The 16,095-nt window shown below is 41.9% G+C and overlaps 1 protein-coding gene across 1 annotated transcript in view; it reads left to right on the forward strand.

Annotated features, from left to right (window-relative positions):
• The window catches only part of LOC147692318 (solute carrier family 22 member 6-like), an 80,071-nt gene that overhangs the window by 61,779 nt on the left and 2,197 nt on the right, over positions 1–16,095 (forward strand). The window contains exon 9 of the mRNA XM_086938567.1: positions 2,806–3,009. Coding sequence (XP_086794693.1) covers positions 2,806–3,009 — 204 coding nt within the window. The remainder of the gene's footprint in view (positions 1–2,805; positions 3,010–16,095) is intronic.

A 16,095-nucleotide genomic window follows, 5' to 3' on the forward strand; every position in this document is an offset into this window, starting at 1 on the left:
CCTGTTTTACCTAGTAATTGGACTGCCAATCCAGTCTGGGTTTTGGTTCCAGGTAGTTTACTTTGTTCCAGTGTAGGCGTGCTCCCTCTTTTGACCGTTATATATATAGGCGCAGTAGCCCAGTTTTTGCCAGCCATTGCGCATGTGTCAGTGTGCAGCGCCCGTTCGAACGCCGTCGGTTGAAGGTCTTGGACAGTGAAGTTGTTGTAAGTAACACTAAGCCGACCCCCCCTCGCTGAATTAACTGTCGAGTCTTTTCGTCTTGAAACTAATTTCCACCTTGTTTTCTTGTTTCAGTATTTAAGCTTTTACACGCTCGCAGCGTGCATCACCGTTATGACGGTAAGATGCCTAGAAACGTTCTTGCCGACCGATCTACCCGCTTAAAATATCACCACGGTAATACTCAGTTTTTTGTCATTCCAGGTCTATTGATTTTTCTTGTGTAAACGGCAAGCCGCTCACCGCGGACTACGCCCTTCGTGAACCATTCGCGGTAAGCCGCGCTGCCATTCCCCATTGACTTGTAAAATAACTGATGGCTCGTATTTCTATTCTAATCTTATGGGCTCCCGCTGGTTTATTTCAGACCCATTAAAAGCAACGAAGATACCTTCTCGTGTGACTGCACCAAAACAATTTACATTCAGTTACTCGGGTAAGAGACGGCGACATTTACTCCCAGCCACCCCCGCTATTTTGTGTTACCTTTATATACTGAATCTCTTCTCTTACCATTTTTAAACAGACCATTTGTGATTTTCCATATTCCCATGGCGGCGTTCCTTGAAAATTCGGTTGAAATCTTTTAGGTAAGCTTCTGGTATAACAGCCTACTATCTTTTCTACCACCAAGAGGTAATCCATTCTGACCCCCGGTTTGTTTCTTACACCACAGGTAAAACGCTTAATAGTCTCCTCGTTCTGGTTATAATTCAAATATAAAGCTTCCATATCGAGCATTAAGGTAGGTAAGATCTAGCCTTGTAAGTTCTTACACTGTAGCCACTTCATATAGTCCGTCAACTAATTTCTTTTCTGTTATGACTGTTCTAGTTTTAGAACTAAAATCCCCCCAGCTAAGGCGCTGAAGTTTTCACCAAACGTTAGCATATCTGCCCCTTGGTAAGTCTGTTGAGGAGGAGGTGCGACCTGAAGGAGGAATCTGATGTTGATCTATTGAATGTTGATTAATTCCCCTTGTTTAGTGTTTTATAATTTCTCCCCCCTTTTTTCCTAGAGAGGACCCAGGCCCTGAAGAGAATCCCCAGAGACCAGCGGGATTCGAAACGCGTAGGCCCCAGCCACACTGTAGTCTGCTTGGGTGATAAGCACATCCACTAATTTCCACGCTGCTTATCACTGCTCTGTGTACATTATCTTTCAACCTGATCAAACACTGTGATTACTTTTATTTCTGACAAAGAAGTGTACCTTTTGTTCAAATAATTTCCCAAGTGATACCATTTTGAAAACTGTTTTGCAGACTGTGGCTCTCTCAATTCTATTGTAAATATTGTATGATATGCACTTTTGTAGTTTCTTCTAGTTTATTTACCCCTTACCACCTCTGAATGCCTGACTGTTGTATGCTTGTGATATGTTTGATATGATGAATGATCTTCCAAGTCCTGTTCCTAGCATGTATTAGCTGCTCATGATTTTTACACGAAACAAACCCCCTTTCTTTGAAAAAAAGTCTTAAAAGAATAATAAAAGCTATTAACGAGCTTCCAGTCTTGAATGAATTTTTCATGTGCTGCGTTACAATATTTGTAAACCACGTCTTGTTATCAGTATTGGTACTCTCTTTTTGTTGTTTTGAGTGGAGTATACAGCGGGAACCTACTGCGGTGTTCCTGTAAGGCTTGAATCTGTTGAATATGCGCTAGCAATTACAGAGGAGCTCGTCATTGAGTATTTGGGGTGTCAAACTATGCCAAAGGAGGCGGATTTGATAAGAGCTTTAAGTGTCCACTGAGTGATTGTCTGACCAATTAAAGCCACCGAAGAAGGGCTCATCGCCCGAAATACGTTGGGCAAGAATCAAATTACAAGAATATATTGAAAAATTATTTGTTGTTTGTTTAGTATGAATAAGTGTTTATTTGCATATAAAAAGCATCAATGAATCATGCTTAATAAGCATTGTTTGTGAAGACGTTTTTCAAATGTAGTGCAAATATTGATTTAAACTTTTGATGAATGTGTAATATTGTACAAAGGAAATTACAAGAGCTTTAGCTAATGTGCACAATGGTCAGGTTGAATAGACTTGAAGTAGGGTGTTCTAAGTAGGCGTGTTCGGGCAGCATGTATCCCATTGTAACACGCTTAAAGAATATGCTTTAAAAAGGTTCTAGTTTTGTTTAAATATCTTTTGGTAATATAGGTGTGCTTCACTTATAAAATAGTGGTAATTAGAAACAACCAGGTGTAACACCAGGCTTGAAGGCAGGATGGCTGAGTATATAATACTGACCATTTATACAGTATACCCTGTACACTGAATTGCTTCCTGCTTAGTAGCACTCATTTATTGTCCTTGGAAGATTAGACAGTTGAGTCAGACTTCACACATGTGGCCTACGTGTAACTGGCTGATCTCTGCCAAGGTTACATACCTCAATGGGCTATCCTACCCAAGTGAGAGTGAACTATGTTCTGCAGTGAGAGCTAAGCCTGGTTGGCCTAGAAGTTCAGTCATTGGAAATTGCATTCTCTGTCGAAGCAAATATTGCTTGTTGGATTTCACTTCACGCCATTCTATTTGCCTAATAGCTCTATCCATCTTCATTGTTGCAGGCAGACTGGCATGGGATTCACCACCATGATGGCGCGTCTTGGTGGCATTGTGGCCCCTGCTGTCCTAATGGCAGGGGAATACTTTCCTTTCCTGCCACTGGCGATATTTGGAGTGTGTCCTATCGTGTCTGGGGTTGCAGCCTGCTTCCTGCCTGAGATGCTGAACTGCCCGTTACTGGACACAATTGAAGAGGTGGAGAAGAGGTAACAGTTCTTTTGCCCTTGTTCTTTTTCCCTTTCTTTCCTTGCAGTACCCTCGATGTCTCTATTATTTCCTGTTGATATATTTTCTCCTGTATCTTCCTGGGCCTTATTTCAGCCTCTTCTCCAGCACACTCTACAATGGTACCCGCACCACCCTGGAAAAACAAGATCTCTTTTCAAACTGCCTGCGGACTCACAAATGTATCCACAACCACATAGCCTACTTAGGGCAGAAAACAATAATACCTTTCACAATGCTCCTCGCATGAAACCTGGAGCAAGTCCTTCAACAGTACAGTAGTCAGACTCAGGAACAGTCAGAGTCAAAATAGAGCCAACCCTACTGCAATATAGAAAGAACCTCAACACAAGATCCTGAAATGAGTCTCAACCTTGAACTGTGTCCTAAAGATGTTCTACCCCTCAGAACTGATCCACATCCCACGGCAAGTAACATTTTTCTGTGTGGGTGCTCCTTCCCCGTGCAACAAAGGCTTTAAAGCTATTTGTTACAATACAGCATTCTCTTGGGAACCTTGTGGTGGCACCATTCTGGCCTAATGCAGCACTGGCCCTGTTGGCCTATGGTCCGAATTCCATAGTGCAGTTACCATAGTATTGGCTGTTTCGGTGAGGTTAAGGAGTTTGAAAAAGAACAGTGATCCCCGCCACATTAGTCAGCAGGACATCTCTTGCTGGTAGCAGAATTGGGTCCCAGACGTCCATCACCACCCCCTTTTGTACCGCTTTGTTCGCCATAAGTTGGCAGGGTATGCTAAGACGTGAGTCCCTTGCTCACTTTGCCACTGGATTCAAGCAAGCCTGGCTGAAGACAGCTGTAATGCCAGAAACCAGTCCTAGAAAGCTTGAATCCGGTCCAGGGAAGGCATGGCTTGGCAGTTCGGGCTTGACTGTTCCCATGAGGCACAGGGTCAGACTGATTTGCATATGGCCATGTCTGAACTAGGGTGGCAGAGTGGGCTAAAGAACGGTGTTGGATTAAACCCAGATCTGTTGACTGGGTGTGAGTGTTTGATTGGTTCAGATGCTCCGTCCATCACCACCCCCTTTTGTACCGCTAGGATCCCAGACAGAGCATGAAATGAGCAACAAGCTTTCAAATAAGCAGAATAGTAGTCCTAAAAAGACATTGTGTGGCCCAGTGTCACGTGATAAATATTGAATCCGACAAAATGTGACACCATGGTGCTCCATAATTATTAGGTGTGATAAATATCACCTATTCCGAGTTTTGCCTGAAAAAATGGGAGATGCAATGCGAATTTCAGTGCTTGCTGCACCAAAATCATCTGAGGCCGGTACTTACTAGGCAATTTTCTGCCAGAAAAATGCCACAGGTTTGACTTGACGACATTTTCATGAAGAAGATAGTGGATTTGGGGTGTTTGCTGCACAACTCAGAATTCTGTTAAGTGCAGTAATTGGAGTTACTCTATGTCACATAATTAAATGGGCCACCATCATGAGGCCATAGTGTAGGGACTGAATAATATAGGCAGTGTGCCATGGTGTCACATGCAGTGATGTTACCCGAAGTGATATCAGAGTTCTGTAATCTACCTCATTTGAAAGAGAAGGTGGCTAATACAGTGAAAGCTAAGATACGATCTTTACTAAATAGTATACATGTCATTTTATAGCGACTCCTTGGCGCAGGCTGTAACCACGGGCCTTTTAGACTTATTATTAATTCTGTTACAATCTGCAGCCATTGTTCTCCTGTTTGGGCACTTCAGTATGTGGATTGATATTATTGATATTATTAGTGGCTGTGCCTCCCCAGGACTGATCCAATTTGTGGCCTTCCCTACCCCCCTGCCCTGGTGACAAACTAGATTTAGGCTTCACATAGAGTTTAGGGGACCGCATTTTCTGTCACAATATGTAGAACATATCTCGTCTACCACTTTACAAGTCATAGGCTATAATGCACTCTCTAATAGTAAACCCTTTGAATTATTTGCTTCTCCCAGGAATAGACCAAGTCGCACTAATATTTAACCAGTAGATAAACAGTGGTCGCTCAGGCACTGCCTCTCAGGTCACACATATAGGTCTCTCCTGGTTAAAAATCGCAGGTGAAAATATAAAATCTGAGACAACCGACTTTTTGACCTTTTCTAATCCCCATGATTTAGAACAAATGTACACAGGTTATAAGTCATAGTTTAAAAATACATTAAATGCTAGCACGGGTTATAATGAACTTTAACAGATGGACAGGACCTTTCAGGCCCTGATATAACACAAAGCTCATTCAAGCTAAATGGGTCTGCAAAGTATTACGAGTGAATACAGAGGACACAATATAAACTGGAACACAAAGAAATTAATTCTGCTAAGGACACATGAATCAATAAAACAATTAACAATACAAAAAAAATTCTGATAAAATGTGCGGATTTGGGTGTATTGAATGGTATGGCTGTGTAGACTTACTTTGTAATACACTCGCAAAAACTGTCCTGGGTCCAGTCAGGCTCAAAACCTTAAGCTCCACCCTAGCTGTGGCTTCGAGCAGCACGACTTAAACAAAAGAACTAGTGTTTAGCATTTAGTAGTACCAATCAACGAAATGAGAAAGCCACACTACACAAAATAAATTTAGCATCAATTTAGAAAAATAGATTATATTTTTATATATTTTCAAAGTTCAAGATGAGCAAAATCCACTAGAGGGTTCAGGAGAGAATTAGTTCAACCACAACAAGCATTGCTAACCGTAAAGTTTGTAAACTTTTGAAAAGTTTGTATGAGTTGAATTCAACTACTGTGACTTGACTTGGGTCACCAAATCCAACAGAGAGAAGGTCGGGGCGGGGGGCAGTAAGGAGAATTTGGATAGCTACCTGGCCTCAAAACTTTTTCTAATCCAGTTCCAACCGTTGCAGCGGGACTGCCATAAACTTCAATGGGGTGCTCCTGATGCTGCTGATGCAGGGGATGGAAGATACTCAAGGATGCTCTGGGTACTGTGCTGTTGATGGGGTACCTTTGCGGTTATTCCACAGTCCATGGGTCAGGTGGGACAACTTAAGCCACAGGGGTCGGACCCCTCAAAGTACTCATTGAGGCAGTAGAAGGCCAGCTGCAACTGGGCTACCATCTCCGTCCACTGCAGTCCCAACAATATCCCTTGGTCGAGGCTAGTCTCCCTCTTGAGTGACCAATCTGGTCTTATATGACACTCCCAGGTCCAGCGGACTCGGGTGCAACTTTTTATAATCGAGGATCAGTCTCTTGGGGTGCCCAGCGGCAGTCAGTGATGATTCTTCCAAAATGGTTACTGAAATGCCGAAGTGGGCTACTTCAGCTTTGATAGACCTGATGCTGGTTCCACGGGGTCAGCCAACTGACCCTTGGAGTCACTTCTTTGGTCTGGGGCTGGAGAGCAACCTTTTCCCAAGCCAAGAACTACCGGCACAGTCCTCTCTTCACTAGCCCAGGGTGTGGCAGGTGGAGTCCAGATGATGGTGCAGTCTAGCTTTGCCAACTACAGGGGTCAGCCGGGCAGCCCTGTTTTGGTCCTCTCTCCAGTTATGGCATGGTCCATGGCTCAGGGTCACAGAGGTGCCCTATTTATCCCTAGAAAGTGCCCTTGGGGGATGATGCGGTCAATAGTCTACCAAGAACCCTTCGTCTTGGTGACAACTTTCCTTCTATGTGTGGTATTTAGCAATCCCAGAGTGAACTATTCTGCCACTCTCAAGATGTCTGAACTCTTTCCCATATATTAGGAGCTTTGTAGCCCACCCTAGAGCTGTGGCTACCCTTGGGCTAAATACCAACAGGAAAACCGATTGAAAACTGGCCTCCACTCTCTGTTCCAGCCACCAGCCTGTCTACCTGAACAAATGGCATCCCCTCAAAGGTATGATCACCCAGTTGATAACCAAAGGGGGCTTTGCCTCTGAATCTTGCCCTTTGTACTAACAGCCTTAGTGGCTACTGAAGTAAATTGTTGTAAGAACAACGCTGGAGCCTCTTCACAGTAAGTAGAGGATTTATTCACAGAGCACAGACAAAGCGTACTCCTCACCAGCTGACCAGACACCAACTGACAAGTCTGGAATGCAGCTTGGCTCAAAGAGAAGCATTGAGAACATTACAAGTATTCTGGAGGGACATAAAGGAAAGGACACAAAGGAAGGGCTAGAGATAAATAACCATGTTGAAAGAAGAACATGTTTACAACACATCTTCGCCCTCTGGAATAAAAAACAAAACACAAAAATGGAGAATCTTAACGTGAAACATTAACATAAATAATCATTCAAATAGACAGGAGGTCTACGACATCTCGAACCTCTGGCTTCACTGGATACTGAGACATTGTTAGAAACATCACCTTGAACAGAAGGAACATTACAATGAGCCAGCTGGCTTAACTACTTGGGCTGAAATTTGTAACCCAAATACTCTATGTGTTGAACAAGGAAAGAACATTTTTCTTTATGTAGTGTCAAACCCGCTTCATCAATTCTATGCTACACAAATCTGAGCATTTGGTTGTGATCAGAGATGGTGTCACCAAAGACAAGAATATCATCCTGAAAAAACTCAACATTTTTAATTCCCTTGAAAATCTCTGTCACCATACACTGAAAAATGCTGGCAACAGAGGTCAGCCCAAAAGGAAGCCTCGTAAACTAAAATGTACCCTCCGTAGTTATGAACTCGGTCAAATGTTTGAAATCATCATGAAGGCGGAACTGATGATACGCGCTCTTCAAATCTAATTTCATGAAGAACTTCGCACCTTGAGCCCCACCCTTTTCAATGTATATATGTCATCTCTAGCCAACATTGGAAGGAAGTGGGGCATTGGCATGTGCTTGTATGCGGATGACACGCAGCTGATGGTGGCCCTGGATGAAAAGCCTGAGATCATTAAAACCAAACTACAGGGTTGCCTCGCAGAAATGGTTCAGTGGATGCATTCCCACTGTTTAAAACTAAATGCAGGGAAATCTGAAATCCTTTTGTTTGGTGGTGCCAAACAAGTGTGGAATGCCTTGTGGTGGCCGCCCTCATTGGGTCTTGCCCCCACTCCCAAACAACATACTAGGAATTTGGGGATTATCATGGACGACGAACTGTCCATGAAAGACCATGTGCCATCCCGCTGTGGCAAGGGTTTCGCCATCCTGAAACTCCTAGCTAGGTTGTTCCCCTGGATACCACTGGACTGCAGACGCTCAGTTACACAGGCCTTACTGGTTAGCCGTCTAGACTACAGCAACGAACACCTGTTCTCTCATCTACAGGTACTGCAGAACTCGGCCACCAAACTCATCTGTGATAAAGGCAGGTTAGACTCGGCATCGGAATGTCTGAAGACACTCCGTTGGCTGCCGATGCGTCAGAGGGCCTTCAACTACTCTGCCATGCCAACAGGGCCTTACACAAGACAGGCCCTATCATTCTTCAAGGAAAGATTGAATTCTATGTCCCTACTAGGAACCTACGATCAAGCCAATTAGCATTAGCAGGGACAAAACGTATCTACAGAGTCAGAACCGGCGGACGTTCATTCTCTTACCTAGCGGCCAGGAGGTGGAACGAGCTTCCAGATGACCTTAGACATACCACAAATTATCTCCTGTTCCGAAAAAAATTGAAAACCCACCTTTTTCCCATTTCTCAATAGGCCCCTCAGCTTCAGTTTCAGTAGTGTTCACCTGGTATTAGCGCCGTGATATCCCTTGGGATGAGTGATGCGCTCTACAAAAACCACAAATAAATAAATAAAAAAAGGTGGATACCAACTCCCCAATGTTGGGGAGAGGAAAGGTGTCTGCCACAACATTTTTATTAAGGGATCTTAAGTCCACACAAAATCTTATCTTGCCATCTGCGTGATGACGACCGGAGACACCCCTGTGGAGGCCTCCACAGGCTCAATAACGCCTCCTTGTAACATTTAATTGATTTCAGTTTTAACTTCCTCTCTGATTGCAAGGGAAACCCTTCTCACTTTGTGTTGAACCGGGATGACACCATTCTTTAACTGGATCTTATGTAGTATACTTGTAGTATACTTGTAAAGTACACAGCTGCCCCAGCAACGGGGCGTCCCGGCGCTGTATAACACTGTGAAACCCTTCCTGGCTCTCCCTGTGAGATGCCCCTCCTGGGCACCCCCAAGGTGAAGCCAGGCATCCCAGTGTTGTTGGGGCCGTTGTGAAGATTAAGCAAGCTATTGCCCAGAGTTGCAGCGTGGGACCCATGATTAGAGTAGGTGCCGAGGCGAGAATTATCGAGTCCGCGGACATTGAGCCCAAGACCTTGCCGCGTTGGGAATTGAACCCTGGTCCCGGGCCTGATCTCTGCTTCAGGGTCTGCCGCTTCTAACCAGTGAGCCACACTTCTCCACACTTCTCCAATTGAAGGGTTATGTACATAACCCTTCAATTCTCCCAACTCATCCCTAAAAACTCTGCTTGCATCTTGTAAAATGTTGTTGAGTGTATGATCATCTACAACCCTGACTTGGTTAGGTGCCCTAGGGTTGACTATAATGTGCAAGTCGTATTGGTGGATCCACCCACGGATTGGTGACCCATCAACCGAGACATATACTTTCCCTTTGGTGGATCTATCCGTAAAAGAGATGTGAGAATCAAAGTATCCTAATAACTCTATATTTTCACCCTGGTATCCTGTGTGAGAAATATCACTAGCTTTAAGTGATATATTGCCCCACTCCTTTTTGAACATGGACTCAGGAATTATGGTGTATCTTGAGCCAGTATCCACCATAAGAGTTACTACATGACCATCAATAATAAATTTAGCTTTCGGTCTTCTTTCTCTCCTTTCATTACAAGTAATGATGTCAGGATCATCAACCACCAAGATTTTGTCCCTCTACCTTTTAATTTCAATGGCATCATCTTCTACAACCGCTACCTTGGACCGACCTTTGTTCCTACACATTCTTGAAAAATGACCCAACTTACCACACTTAAGACACTCTTTGTTATTTGCAAAACAACATTTTGCATCAGAAATATGTGCATTACTGCCACATCTAATAGGAGATTTGACAAAATTATTTTTCCTTTGAAAATGTTTTCTTTTAGTCTTTACAAGGGCTATGGCTTCATCATCACCAGGTTCACACTCATATATGACCTTCTCAGACACTTCAGAAATTTGTTGCTGTGAGCTACACTTTTGCAACTCCTTCATACATCTTTCTGATTCTTCGACTACCTTAGCCAAGTCTATCGCTAATTGTAAAGAAAGATTCTTAGCCGCCCACAACCTCTACTGTATCTTCCTATTATTACATTGAACGATGAGCTAATCGCCGATCAACTCATCTGTCATTGAACCAAAATTACATTTTACGGATAGTATACGTAGCCTTGCAACAAAATCATCGATGGATTCCTTGGGACGTTGCTTGTGAGTGTAAAACTTATATCTGTTCATAACCAAATTCTCTTCTTTGGTAAACCTCAATTCGAGTCTAGAAACAGCTTCTTTGCACTCATCAGGCATGGACTGCCCACTGGATTGCAACGCTTGGGGAAGATACTTGAATACGCGTGGACCTCCCTTGCCCAAAGCACTCAACAATAGTGCTTTTTTATGTTTGGCAGAAAAGTCTTGCCCCTCAAGGGCATCTAGATAATTGTCAAACATGACTATCCAATCTTCCCACGTAATCAAATGTGTACCTGGTACCTGGTTCACTGAGAAATTGTGGCAGTAGAGCTACTGCCACTTGTTGAGCCATAACTATTGAAATGTTGCTAATCACTTTCTGAGAAAAGAATATCTGCTTAAGTAAAGAAGAACATTCAAAACAGTGTGGAGAAATGTTAATTGCAGCAAAATAGTATGGCGTGCGTGCCCTATATTATTACACATTGAGAAATGTAGCTACCAGGACAGTACTGCTACCCAGTAAATATGCAGGCAAGAAATGGTGAGTATATCCCTGTGTGACTGTAACGCTCAAACTTGCAGCACTAAATTGGTGAGCTTTTCACTGTTTCTGGTTATGAAGAGTGAAATGGTGAGTGTATCTCTGTGAACTTGCAGCAATAAATTGATGAGCTTATCACCGTTTCTGATTACGCTTGTCGATTGTCGTTACCATGAGTACACAGCTAGGCACAACACTGGTACATTCGTCGCTCGTAACGATAATTTTTCCCTGATCCAAAATGGCCGCTCGACGTTGTGGGGTGACGTCAACACATTGCACGGTTGCATGATCGAGCAGTGGGGAAGCGATGTGACTATGACGTGCTGGGGCCAGGTAACTCTGCTGCCTAGCAACTTTCTGCATGTTGGAGCCTGATTTGCTGAGGATGGAGAAGCTGCTGCTTAGCAGCGTTTGACGCATATAGTAGATGCTGCTGCCTGGCATGTTTAACACAAAATGGAGTGGCCCACAGTGACTCACGGTTAGCCGGATGACATCAGCACTACTTCAAAGTCTCGCAATTTCTTCAAAATTTCCGCAGAATGAGTCAATCAAGATCGCAGTCTGAATGGATCAGCGGTCGTGCAGTTCGCCGTGGATTCTCGTTGGGTAGGTGTCGCTGGTCTAAAACGTGATGAGAGGAAAGTCTGCTCTGCTGAAGGCTCAACTTCTTGTCTGGTCAGCACAGGAAAACGTTGTCAAATTGATGTAAATTGTTGTAAGAACAACGCTGGAGCCTCTTCACAGTAAGTACAGGATTTATTCACAGAGCACAGACAAAGCGTACACCTCACCAGCTGACCAGACACCAACTGACAAGTCTGGAATGCAGCTTGGCTCAAAGAGAAGCATTTAGAACATTACATGTATTCTGGAAGGACATAAAGGAAAGGACACAAAGGAAGGGCTAGAGATCGATAACCATGTTGAAAGAAGAACATGTTTACAACAGCTACCTGCGAAGAGGAAGTAACACCTCTCCCTCTAGCAAGTTGCTGTTATTCCTAAGCCTGGGAGTCATTCACATGACTCCCCAGGAGAGCAGAAAGCTGTCTGGTAGCCTGTAACTGTGTCAGACCACTGGACAAACTGGGTCACAGATTGGCAACTTTCTAAAAGTTGCATTTCTTTAATAGTGACATTAAATTCGACTTGGCCATCAAGTCGGGTTTAATGCCATGATTAATTCAATACCTTACAATACCCATCTAAGTAGTCCCATTCAGAAGTTAGCCAGGCTGAGTGGTCAGCCGGTGACCCCGTGTTAGCCAATGGGGCCACTAACTCTCCCACAGCAAAGGACTATTTGGGAGTGTTGCTGTCAGGACATATACATATAAAATACATGTCCTACTTAATAATATACAGCTCTTTGTCTTAGGGCTCAATAGGCCTTCCATAGGGGAGATATACATATACTGTCCGGGGAAATTGAGGCTTTGCTATTAGTTTGAATTGCAAAGTTGAACTAGCAGTGTTACCACTGCCCTTTGAGTATGCAGTGGCAAGATAGAAGCCATTTAATTCTTTATTACACAAAGAGTGCCACAATCAGTGCTGCATCCCTGAGGGGACACTCTGCCTTACATGCCCTGGGTAACATTTTTTCTAAACACCCTAGACCCAATTGAATTATGGTTTAGATCTGTGCACAGCAGGGTGACAGACGTAGTTACCATTTTTAATAATGCCCATTTGATGCTGGATGAGGACAGCAGAGCATGTACTGATTTTATTGGAACTCTTTGTTGCCTTTGATACCATGTTTTATGATATTTTTAGCACCAGACTGCACATCAGCACTGGTCTTGGATTTGATCATGTATTAAGGATAAAAGTCAAGGGGTCAAAATCTACCATGCAATTAAAGAATGCCGATATTGCCTAAGAAGCTGAGGTATTCTTAAAGTTATAATTTCTATTTGAAACTCATAAAGATAATATAAGGAGTGACCAAATAAAGTATATTTGTGATAGATAAAAAATTGCGAAATTGTGCAATACAGTTTATAGTCATGTTATGTTTTATCAGTAATCAAAGGGTCAAGGCTGGACAGTACTCTCCTCAAGTTCCAAGAATATCCTCTACTGAGCTTTTCTCAAATACAGGAGACGCTGCCTTTGTGTTAATAACAGTGTGCCACACTGCCAGGGTATGCAATGACATACAGGGTGAACAGCCACAGCAAGGAAGGGGACATCTTGAACAAATTCCAACCAGTATTTCTGTGACCAGTGATCTATGCACTAATAGGTTGATTCTTAAACTCCAAATCCTAGTGGGTCGCAATCTGACCTATTTCGTGAATATTAATGAGGTAGGTTGCAAATTGTGACTCTCTACAATTAGAGGCCCTCCTAGGGATTGTGAACACTCATCAAAATAAACACAGAGGCACTTTTTAGGAGGCGCCAGACTTTGTGTGTGATAATTATCACCCAAAATAAAAAAAATTATTGGTTGCAAAGGTTATCACTTTAAACAATCATAGCCTGCAAATTGGGGATTTTGGTGAGCTAAGTTCCAGGGATACTTTCCCGTGATAAGTATCAGTGCATACTGGAGGCAAGGGGTTAAAAACTAAATTATTCTATTGGACTTTTTAGATATATGTATACATTTATTTTAGTGTTATTATAATTTTTTATATAAATAAAAAAATGAATATTTCGTTTTTATAATGTGAAAATAAATGTATTTGGTTTTAAATATTTATATTAATGTAAATTAAGTTGAATTATTTATTTGCATGGGTTGTAGTAATTTTGAATAACATTTTACTTGAGGTGGTATACATTTTTTCAAAATAATTGTATTTTAATGTAATATATTTTAGTTAGTTAAATATGTATATAACATATTAAGCTAATAATGCAATAGTGTTTATTTCATTCTTCATTTTCAAAAAATATACAAAATTAATTTACAATAATATTGATCATAAATAGACACTCTCTATGAATTGCTGCCTTTTCCTTATATTTCTCATTTATTGGCCATAATTTAGGGAGGCTCTAGCTTTAGTGGTCATACTGTTCCTGAAGAACCAACAAAAGCATTGTAGGGTGCTCTTTTTTCAACAAACTTGAATTAAATTTATAACCAAGGCTCCCTTTTTTTAGTTTTTACTGATTTTTACAGATAAATACAGACATAAAACATTAATTTTCTTGTCTGTATTTATTTGTAAATATGGATAAGCACTGAAACCTGGCAGATGTTAAAGCATGAGTGCTTATTTATCGGTTAAATACATGTGGAAACATACTAATTTCAGCTTGCTTTTTCCACAAAACCCAAAATAAATATGGATAAATACAGATAAAATTAGCAGAAAATAAAATATGGATACATACGACAGAAATGGCAAAAAAACTAAATACCATAAATCCAGAAGCCTTAATTATAACTCACATGAAAAAGTGAAAAGTTTTTTTAATCTGGTAGGTTACCAGTTCTTTAACTTAATTTGATTTCTTCAATGTCTCTTCAATACTTTTGCAATTAGTTTAATACTATATTACATTACTCATAGAGTTACCATGTTTATGTTAATAAATTATATATGTATCAAAACTAGCATCATCAGTGCTAAAATGTGGGACATTTCATAGATCAAAGATCAAAAATGATAATTTGGATCTCCCTGATCTATAAGAAGCTAATTAATCATAGAGCGGACCAGCTCCCGGAGTTGAGGGATAAGTGGGTGAGAGACGAAATAGAGCTGGATGAGGAGGACTGGCAATCGGCTGTGTCCTCCCCAAAAGTGATTGCCATTCCCGCACGGCTGTGGCTTATTCAGTTAAAAATATTGCACAGGGTCTTTGTTACTGGTCCCCGCATTGTGCAGATGGGGTTGATTGATACCGGATGGTGTAGACGGAAGTGTCATATCATCTGGGAGTGTCGATATGTAGCTACGTACTGGTGTGGGATTCACAACACTATACACAAGGTGTTAGGGGTTTACTTGCCACCGGAGGCAAGGAGATGCCTTAACATATGGGAACCCACTGACCTTAACTCTGCACAATCACAATGGGTCACATTAAGTTTTATGATAGCAAAAAGGAATTTTGCCCTGCAGTGGGGATCCGAACAGCCCCCCACCATTGAGAGTTGGGAAAATGACTTGGATTGGAGTATGTTTCGAGAGAAGACTGTTTACATGGCAAGAGGCCGCCGTCAAAAGTGGGCCTCGATATGGGGACCATGGAATAGATATAGAGGAGAGATCTGTGTGCCGCCTAGGGATGCTGTATTTGATGTACCCCCATCCCCGTAAAGTTTCTGACATGTTTGTATTTTGGTTTTCCTGTACCCTCGCAGACGCCGTTTTGGCTATATTATGAATCCTCTGTACTGTGATTTTTTCTTGATGCCTTGTTTAATAAAAAGAATTGTTAAAAAAATGATAATTTCTAAAAACTGATAGCGCCCATCATTTACAATTGTACCTACTGAATCACTCAGATGTCTACTTGTTTTACAGGTTTTTTCGATTATTAGCGCAAGAGCAAAACGAACATAATTCAGAGATAATTTCAGTAATTCCCTCAATTTAGACTATATGTATAAAAAAGTCATTTTCATTTTCAATTCATGATTGACAGCTCACTAGTGTCTTAAATTAAATAGATGACACCTCATTAGTTTCTTGAATTAAATAAAAATACCCAACAACATGTAATTCTCTCTTATTGGTTATACATAGAAAATGTGCTCAGTACTGCAGGACCATAGGTTTGTTCCTGTTGATGTGCCATCAAGAGTTATCTTTTAAGTGCATATATCCAGTTTGTTTGAAAGTGCTCAGTTATCCAGATCTGGCAGTGAAATTAGTCAGGGTCTGGAATTTGATAGGCCAAAGTTTATGCAACAGACCCTGTCCAGAGAGTTGGACGGTGCAGTTCACTAGCCCATAAGAGTATTTGCTAGAAGGCCTTTGAGACCTGGGCAACAATTAGGGCCTTCACAGCACCATGCAGTGGCCTTTTGGAGTGCATGGATTTTCTGGCCACTATTCTGAAAATAAAATTTTCTTTGGAGCATTCAGCACTTACCTTGAGGTTCCTGTCAGGGAACTCCCTCTGGCTTTTGCAGCTAACTGGGAATCCAA

Source organism: Lissotriton vulgaris, chromosome 9, assembly GCF_964263255.1.
Source record: "Lissotriton vulgaris chromosome 9, aLisVul1.2, whole genome shotgun sequence".
NCBI classification, from domain to species: Eukaryota; Metazoa; Chordata; class Amphibia; order Caudata; family Salamandridae; genus Lissotriton; species Lissotriton vulgaris.